The sequence below is a fragment of the Sprattus sprattus genome (genome assembly GCF_963457725.1).
Source record: "Sprattus sprattus genome assembly, chromosome: 11".
NCBI classification, from domain to species: Eukaryota; Metazoa; Chordata; class Actinopteri; order Clupeiformes; family Clupeidae; genus Sprattus; species Sprattus sprattus.
This window is the reverse complement of record NC_137909.1, coordinates 13156601-13166600: the sequence shown is the minus strand read 5'-3', so window position 1 is coordinate 13166600 and position 10000 is coordinate 13156601. Positions and strand designations below refer to the sequence as shown.

Genomic DNA, 10000 nt, shown 5'->3' with positions numbered 1-10000 from the left:
TCTGTTTCCATGCCTCTTACTTCATTTCTTTTCTGCTCCTCTATCTCGGTCTGTCTATCTGTTATTTCCTCTCTTTCGGTTCCTTACTTTCTTCCTTCCTTTCTCTCTCTCTCTCTCGCTCCCTCCCTCCCTCTATTTCTCTCAGAGGGGGCCTGAGTGTGGATGTCTCTGCGCCCCCCTCAGTAGCCCCTCATGTCTTACGTGGATGGAGAGAGCTGGAATTTTCTCTCGTGGAGGCCCAGCCAACTTGGCACGGAATGCCGCCTTTCTCCCCCCCACCTCCCCTCTCCCCCTCCCCTCCCCTCCCCAGAGCTCCTTACAGAAACACAGAAACAGACACAGCAGCAGAAGCACAGCGCCTCTGTCTTCCTCTAGTCAGCTCAACTAGCCTCCGCTCAACTAGCCTCCAGATGAGACGTCTGGAAAAGCCATACTGCTTTGAAACCCCTCTACTCTTCTTCACTGTTCTCTCTCTCTCTCTCTCTCTCTCTCTCTCTCTCTCTCTCACAGTTGAACTCTATCAATTTTAGCTTCAATGACATGTCAAATATGTCAATTTCTATTCCCACAGCGATAACGTTTTCCACCACCGTAGATGTGAACAAATATATACAAACCACAGTACAAGTTTTGTTTCTCTAACACTCTTCAACAACAGTGTATTCTTCCTAGAACATTCTCAATAACTCAATATCTCTTAATGTCTGTCTGTCTGCATCTCTCTCTATCTCTGTCGTCTCTCTCTCTGCCTCTTTCTCTGTCTCTCTGTCTATCTCTCTCTCTCTGTCTGTATCTCTCGCTCTTCTCTCTCTCTCTTTCTCTGCTCCAGCCAGGAGACTTGTGAGTCTTGCTCCCCTGCAGTCTTTAGTTCTGCATTCGCCTCATTCTTGTTGTCTGAAATGAAGTCGTGATGGGAGATAAGCTACGGCGGGTGGAAATGCTGACCTGGCAGTCAGGACAGTCATGTTTACTCTCTCCATTAGGGGCTAAAGACGGACAGGGGGGAGGAAGATAGAGGGCGAGGGAGGGGGAAGAGGGAAGAGGGGGGATGAAGTGAGTGAGAGAGAGATGGAAGGAGAGAGGGAAAAAGAGAGAGAGAGAGAGAGAGATGGAGATGACTTGTGAATCAATTGTGCTCTTTAAAAGTAAGCACATAATGCTATCTCTGGCAGCAGCAGCAGCAGCAGCAGGGTGTCAGTGAGTTCACTCTCGTTTCACTGTGTTGCCTCTGCACTTACTCTCTCACACACACACACACACACACACACATGCAGAGTTGAGTCTCGTTTCACCATGCTGCCTCTGCTCTCTTGGGGAGCTACTCTGGACTGGACACCTCCCCTCCTGCAACCTTCCTCCTCTGGTTTCCCCAGTTATTCCAAGCACGCTCTTTCTCTGTTGGTCCCACTGCGCTGTGACCTGCTGTCAGTCACACGGATACACACACATACACACACACACACATACACACAACACAAACACATACAGTACACACTTACATACACACACATACACATACATTTCACATAAATACATATATATATATATATGCATAAATAAACAGATATGTCTCGCACTATAGTCTTGATATCTGCCTGTGAAGAGCTTACACCAAACACCTTTCTGTGCCATATCAGGATTAGTATTTAATTCCCGACACAGGAACTGAGCTAGAGAGAAACTGTAGTAAGGCATAGTCCAGTGAGCGCCTGGAATCACCACTGAGCAGGTCCGGTTCTGGAAGGGATCCCTTGATAAGTAGATAGATAGAAAGATATTATATATATATGTGTTGAATGCAGTCATTTAAGAAAGGATTCCATGACGAGGTGTTTCAGAGGTAGCCACTGGACTTGGATGATTCTGTAAATTATGCTGCTGGAATTGAACATTTTAGTTTACCCAAACTTGACTACAACCTAATGTGATGCAACACTAAGAATTCATTTTGAGATTTGAGATTTTCCCAGACGAAATATCTGCTGCGTACTGTGAACTTGAACACAAGGGATGCAAACTTGACTCCTGTGTATCCTATGGATACCTAGAAATAGAACTAAATAGTTAATACATACTGCAGTTGCAGAATAGGTTTGGCTTAAAGAAGAATGCATTAACCTTAAATCTACCTTTGCCATGCGTTATTAGTGATAACTCAACCCCCTTTTTCTCTCTGCGCACAGATGAGCCCAGCATGTGTTACTTCTATGACGGCGACGGTGTGTGTGAAGACTTTGAGCAAAAGACGAGCGTGAGAGACTGCGGACTCTACACGCCCAGTGGCTTCCTGGACCAGTGGGCTGCTGGGGTGGAAGTCTCCCATGAGGACAAGCTCTACTGTCCCGCCGACGTGGCTGCCGGATACCCCGCCGTCACCAAGGTGAGGCTATCTCTGCATTCACTTTTCTCCGTCAGAGCCGTCTTGGCGTCCGTCATGAGAAAACCCTTACCACATATTACCCACACATAAAGGATTTCAACTGTGAAGAACACACTGTCCTCTGGACCTCTGGGTCAAGTACAGAGATTTTTATCTTGCTTTTTTGAAGAAGCATAAGCCCTGGAATCAAACACACACGCACACAAACAGACAGACACACACACACACACACACACACACACACACACACACACATGCTTAGATACACATACAGATACAAACAGGCATAGAGATAAAGAGATCTAGAGGGACACACACACACACACACACAGATACATGCTTAGACATACACACACATGTACAAGCCAACAAAGAGATAGAGAGGGATACACTCACACACACATACAGAGGTAGAAAGAGAAGCTTGAGCGGGCTACAGTTCCAGCAGGACTGAAATGCTATGGCATCTCATCCCAGTTACCCCTTCACGCCTCTTGCTCAGTGCATTTTTGATGCGCTACCGTCTTCATCAGATAACTGCCTGGGTTAAAAATAGTCATTTATCCAGGCCAGAATTCCTTTAAAAGTGAAACATTTTTTTACAGTGTTATTCCTCCGAAATGGAAACAGCTGCTGCAGGCACAGCAGTAAAGATTAATGACCAAGCACTTCACAACTGCTGTTTGCATTTGAAAGTGCCACGCTAAAGAGTGGACGGGGAAGCCTTCAATCTCCTTTGCCTTCTAACCTTACTCTCTTTAATCTTCTGATGGTTAATGTTGCATTTCATCACCTGATAGACCCTCCCCAGACAAGTGTGTCCTCTCTGGTGCACTCCGAGGCGGAGTCTTTTGAAGAGCCCTCATTCTGGTGTTTTTGTTTCCTTTCATCATGCTCTGATGTGGTCTTGGCACGATAGCGTCCCCCTGGCTTGTGAGGGTGATGAAAATATCTCACGCGTCCAGATGACCGTAAAGCCGTTTACTTCAAATTAGGCCACGAGCGCTGTGTCAGTTCTGGGACCTGCCCTGGCGGCCCTTCCTCAGGACTCTCTGCCACTGTGAGCAGATTCCAGATCACTGACACGGTTGGTTAAACTTAAAGGATTTACTGAACAATGGCTAACGAGCGATAACCAAGCCAGTGCGCCAGGAAGAGTATATCAAAGCATGCACATTACAAGAGGCTGGGAAAGAAGAAGAAAGAGAATAAGAGGAAGATGAAGAAGAAGAAGAAGAAGAGGAAGAAGAAGGAATGAAGGAATAAGAGGAAGAAGGAGAAGAAAAAAGAGTAGAAACCTGAGCCTCCAAGGGATGATGATGTAATTTTGTTATAACCCATACACCACTACGCTCCCGGGACAGGTGTTGTCTAAACCACTGTCAGTTTTGGTGTTGTCTCAACGTCTGTCACGGCACTGGGTCTAAGTGCGTGCCAGTTACCAGTGTGGTAGATGGCAGAGAATGCTAACAATGAGACATGTGCGGACGGAATGCCAGGACGCTGCTCAGTGTTTTTCCACTCGCCACTGATTGTTAATTGGCATATGACCCTGTGAGGGACCGGACGGTCACATCAGTGCCATCAAAATAAACAAAACAAATCAATCTCAGGCCGTACTCACTTGGACTCAAGTGCCTGGCACCCTGGACACCTGCTTGGCCGATTAGGCCCAAATAATGGCACCTTCTCAAGGCCCCAAGCCAGGCCCCAAACTAGGCCCAGGCACTCAGCCTGCAGCCACGTACATAGCTAGCCCTTGAAACTAAATCCTTACATACACTAAGCAGAAAACACAAGGCACACAAACATGCTACAGAGACAAGGAACACAGACAAGGCACACAGAACAAGGCATACAAAACAAGGGAACAAAACAAAGCTAAAAGTGTCCACATATCTAGACACGTACTGACTTCAACTCACACCGGTAAACAGAGAAAGCAGTACACCTGTTTCTCCCCCAAAGTTCTGCAGCTGTACTGTTGAATGCCTCTCTGGACAAAGTCTCTCCCAGCCAGTCTCCCTCTTGAAAATGAGGCTCCCTTTAAATAGGGCACAGCCTCGTTGGCTTGATTAGCTCCAACATTGGGATCAGGTGAGCCCAGTCCCAACCATTATGGGGGTGGAGTCCAAAAGTCTTAAAGGGCACCATCCCTTTTTGTCACGGTAAGGAGGGGGAGAATTCACAGTCTCAAAGTTCCCTCCCCTTCTGGAGTCTCCCCACCAGGTGGTGGGACAAGCCAGTCCAACCGCTCTGCGCCTCCGGTGCTGTTCCTAGAACATCTCCTGTTGGGGCTGGTCTTCTTCTCACGCTCACCTCCAGTGTCTCGGTCAGCAACACATCCCACCGCTGCCACCAAATGTGAGGGACCGGAGGGTCACCCCATGTTCTTTTAGGGATGTGGCGACTGGATTTGGTGGTGAAGTGGAAATACATAGCAGGAGATTGTGGTTTTTGGTATAAAAAAATATATATATTTATTTACAGGGGGGACTGACAACCCCAACACAGTGCATACAACCTAAACACATGGAAATCAAACAGAGAACAGATACAGGCCGTACGCACCGGGACTGAAGTTACCTGGCACCCTAGGCACCGGCTTGGTCGATTAGGCCCAATTATCTGCACCCTCTCCAGGCCCAAGCCAGGTCCAAACTAGGCCCAGGCACTCAGCCCGGAGCTAAGTACATCGCTAGCCGTACCAAACAAACCAAATAAAACAAGCACACAAAAACAGGCACAATATTCAAGACACAAAGACAAAGCACAAAGACACCGTGTCCACACAACTAGACACAAAAACACTTCCTTCACTCCGGTAAACAGGGAAGTGTTTTCTCTCGATAACTCTTTGTCCATGCTCTCATGCCTCTCACAAACAGTCTCTCTCAGTCAGTCTCTCTCTTCGACCATGAGGCACCCTTTAAATGGGGCATAGCCACTTGGGCTTAATTAGGTACCACATTCAAATCAGGTGAGCCAGGATCCAACAATTATGGGGGAAGAGTCCAAGGGCCTGATTTACTAACAGGATTGCGCCCATTTCAGGCGTAAAATAGCAGTCGTAAACATAAAACGGTATTTACAAAGGAGGCGCATTTGAGTAGAGGCGCATATTAACGCTTTGTGGGTGTGTGCCGCAACGAGATGGGAGGGTATAAGGAACGTGGGCGTGTATTGGTGTGTGGCGCAACTATATGGGAGGAGAGAAGTTAAGTGCGCCTAATGATGTATTGCGTGGTATTTACTAAAACTGCCTGGCGAGCGCGCGTCTCTAATTTGTGGGATAATTCTCTGCCTCATAAAAGCACGTCTTAACCAGGAAGCGCATTTCCATTGAGTCTGAAAACGTTGATATGGCAGCAGTTATAAGAGCAAGGCGAAGACATAGATAGAGACACCGCACAGAAATATTTTTTTCAACTCGTATAACACTTTTTCAGTTAAGCGAACCACAAATCATTAGACGGTACAGGTTAACCAGCCACGCAATACTTCAATTACTGAACCAGATCAGAGACGACATCGAACCCTCCAACCGGCGATCACATTCCATTCCATCAGTTGTAAAACTCCGGACAACATTGCAAATATTAGCATCCTGAACATTTCAAACAGTTATAGCATCAGCAGTTGGTATATCTCAGCCTTCACTCAGCCAAATATTCACCCAGGTAGTCGACGCATTGCTACGGTGCACTGGTCAATACATTTCCCCACTGCCATAGCTGAAATTAGAGACATCAAACAGGACTTTTTTTGAAATTGCAAACTTTCTGAACGTAATTGGAGCCATTGATTGCATCCACATCCAAACAGTCCCACCTTCAATCCACGAACACATTTACCGAAACAGAAAGCACACATATTAAATGAATGATGCCAACATGACCATTACTAACGTGGTTGCCAAATACCCTGGATCTGTCCATGACAGTTTTATCTTCCGGAATAGTGCCTTCTATCCAAGATTGAGCAACAGGGATTTTGGAGAGGCCTGGCTACTTGGTAAATGTATTTGTTTCAGTGGGGATATATTGTAGTGAACCCATGTCCCTTGTAGAAATTATTAATCTCGCCATGTACACTTCTATGTTGTTATAATAGACAGTTTATGCATTAATGCCACCAATAGCATATTCTTTATAATCGTGTTCTTTTAAACATCTCGCTGTAGGTGATGGCGGGCAGAACAACAATATAACAGCGCGCACATTGAATCAGGTTCAGTGATTGAGCGAACGTGAACCAATATATCTATCTCCTCTTCGCTGAACCTTTGTTTTCTCTTCCTCGAATCTCCATGGTGGCAGTAACTTGCAGGCGATTTCTTCCGTCTTTTAACGGTGAGCTAAATAATTATTGCCCAGCACAGATCTGGTTTGATAAATACCACAGAAAATGCGGAAAAACACGGTGCGGTATATTGGGCTTTGGCAAAGGCGCAGATTAAGCTGCGGTCACAATGATAGTAAATCAGGCCCTAAAGGGTGGAGTAAGCACAGAGTGCCCAGCGCGGATCTGGTTTGATAAATACCACGGAAAATGCGGAAAAACACTGTGCGTTAATGTGCGCCTTGGCAAAGGTGCAGATTAAGCTGCGTTCGCAATGTTAGTAAATCAGGCCCCAAGAGTCTTAAAGGGAACCATCCCTTTTTGCCACAGGAGAAGGGGGAGAATTCACCTTCTAACAGACCCTATAATTTAACGATGCACTAGTTGGTTGTATTCTGAGTTCTAGAAAGTGAAGGAGCTAGTTTGGGCCAGGGTCACCAGGGTTCGCACCTGTGCTCACTCCGATCAGCTGCACCATTGGTTGGAATTGTGATGGTTTTTTTTGTGTTGTTTTCACCATGGCGGGTTTGGAATGGTGGTGTTTGTTATGTTGTCTTTACCGTGGCGCGTTTGGAATGGTGGTGTTTGTTGTGTTGTTTTGACCGTGGCAAGTTTGGAATGGTGGTGTTTGTGGTATTGTTTTTCGCCGTGGCATGTTGTGTCGCGAGGATGCTGGGAGTGGCCACGGGGCTTCAAAGCTGGCGGCGAAGTCGGCCTTCTTCACAGGCAGACAGGACAGACCGATAGGGATCTGCACCGACGCATCAAAGAAGAAGCAGCAGCTAAGAGGAGGAGAGAAGAGGAGAGGAGAGGGGAAGAGAGGGCACTTCTGGGACACTCAAGTCGTCTGCACGGCATCTTCCACAGGCTGCCGGTCACACAGACAGGCAGAGAGAGAAGGAGAGATGGATAGATAGACGGATAGAGACTTTCATATTAAGTGATTACATTATTAAAACAAAAACCAAATCTTGACAATTTGGGGGAAAAAACTAATAAAATGGAGGCAACTCTTGTTTATCGTCAAGTTATTTCACTATCAGGCCTCAAAGTAAGATAGAAATGTATGCTCGTCTGTTTCATTGAATGACTAACAGTACACACACACACACACACACACTTACACATACACAGACTACTGGCTGCTGTCATTCTGGCGAAGCCACAGGCTGGGACTGGAATGATCTAACACAGTATGTGAGCCGTGTGCTTAGGAACATAAACACACAGTCCTCCACTGTATGCAACAGCTGAGTTGCTCTTGGTCTGGCCTTCTGAACTAAAAGTGCATTTACTTCGCCAAGGCTGACATTCCTCCTACCAAGAGGTCAGCAAGACATGCTTCCAAGCTTTATTCTTTCTTTCTTTTTCCCTTTCTTTCTTTCTTTCTTCATCCTCCCTTTCCACATCTTTTCCCTCATCCTCTTCCTTTAACTGGTTCTGTCTTTTCTGTTTCTTTTTTCTTGTCTGCTTTGCCTTTAATCTATCTATCTATGTACACAGTAGTGATTGCACTGGCAGAGGGAGCGAAGTGTGGTGTTGAAGAGCGAGTCAAGTTATTCACGTACTTACTTACTCAATCCGTAATGAATCTACAAATGGTGCCCCATTAACATGTCCTGCAGAGGAAGCAAAGTGGGGTGTTGGAGAGTGAGTCAAGTTATTTTAAAGTATTTAATCCGTAATGAATGTACAAGTGCTGCTCATTAACATGTCCTGCAATTTGAGAACGTGTAAAAGCCACACTGTGGTGTATGAGGAGAACACAAAGGGTGAGTTGAGAAGGCAGGGTTTTTGTGAGGGATGTTTCACATTATTTTCTTTCAAAATAAGGACACCTTTTTAACTTTTGAATGAAGAGGCTTAGGCACTTTAATATTGGAGGATGTAATAGTATTAAATATGTGTATCAATGTGTTTTTTGCCGATCACTCATGTCTGTTTAAATGCTAACTCTGCTACAGAAATGCTAATCCTGTAATAATAAGCATGCACTACCATCTGCCAAAAAGGAGCTACTAATATTCAGCACAGTAGCCCAGCTAATGGAAACTAATTAGCTAAATGGCTGGATCTCAAAAGCACACTTATTTAATGTTTTGGCTAGTCCCCCAGCAGCAGGCTCTGGTTCCAAGCTGGTCCGAATCTGGTCTGGATCAGGCTTGGACAGAGTGGGATCTGGACTAAGGCCAGATCATCTGGGTTCTTTCATAGGAACTCATTAAGAGACCGCTCAGTGACCTCACGTGAAATTAATCAAAGCACTGTTCACACTCTGGAAAGGGCCTCGCCTTGGGCCTGAAGCAAATGTTTGTTATGGTTTTTGTTTGTTTGTTTTGTCCTATGAGGTTCATTGTTATGGCCATGGCAATAAAAAAAGTGGTAAAACAAGAACATCACTCCCTTTTGATTATTTCAGCTAAGGGTCTACACATATGTTGTAAAATACAACAGGAACGATACTGGCTCTACAGAGATGATAGGCCCTAGTATGTGTAGTTCATTGACAGAGCAGTTACATGTAGTGCTGGCTTTAGTTGCATTTGGGCTGCAACTTCATGGTGTTAGCTTCAGCTCTGATGTCATTGTTGTTGACTAAATAAGGATAATGTGTTCCCTGCATTAGAGAAATCGTACACAGTGTTAGCATGGTAACGTTAGTGTTGAGTAGTGGGAATGCTCCATTAGCATGTTAGCATCAGTGTGGAGTAGGGGATTGCCCTGTTAGCATCGGTGTGACCTGCTCTGTTAGCATTCTAATATGTTACCGTCAGTGTGGAGTGGGAGGATTGCTCAGTTAGCGTGTAATTGCTCAGTTAGCGTGTTAACATCAGTGAGGAGTGGGGGGATTGCTCTGTTAGCATATTAATGTGTCGGTGTGTTAGCGTTAGCAAGGCAGGGGCCAGGTGATCTCCCTAGAGTGCTTCTCTCAAGCGGCAGTCTCTGACGCAAGCAGTCATGCCCTGCAGCGCTCCGGTCATTCATTATGCAAAGAGCCACACTCAGAGCAGAGCAGAGGAGCGTAGTGTTGCCAAGAGTAGAGCCGGGTAGGGTGGGTTGTAATCCTCTCCACGACGCCTCTGCCCCAAGTTCAAGGGGACACGCTTGTGAGGCAGGCAGCTCATTCACACCCTGTAAAAGGGAGCTGCTGCTAGTGTGTGTGTGTGTGTGTGTGTGTGTGTGTGTGTGTGTGTGTGTGTGTTTGTGTGTATGTATTTGTATGTGGGGAGGGGGTCCAGTGATGACGTGAGGCTTTTGGTAATGAATGATTTATTTACG

The 10000-nt window shown here is 45.9% G+C and overlaps 1 protein-coding gene across 1 annotated transcript in view; it reads left to right on the top strand.

The window, feature by feature from the left end:
* Positions 1 to 10000, top strand: part of pappaa (pregnancy-associated plasma protein A, pappalysin 1a) — a gene marked incomplete at both ends in the record, with an annotated part of 103324 nt that overhangs the window by 45732 nt on the left and 47592 nt on the right. Inside the window, one exon of the mRNA XM_080847303.1 lies at positions 2184 to 2380. Coding sequence (XP_080703429.1) covers positions 2184 to 2380 — 197 coding nt within the window. The remainder of the gene's footprint in view (positions 1 to 2183; positions 2381 to 10000) is intronic.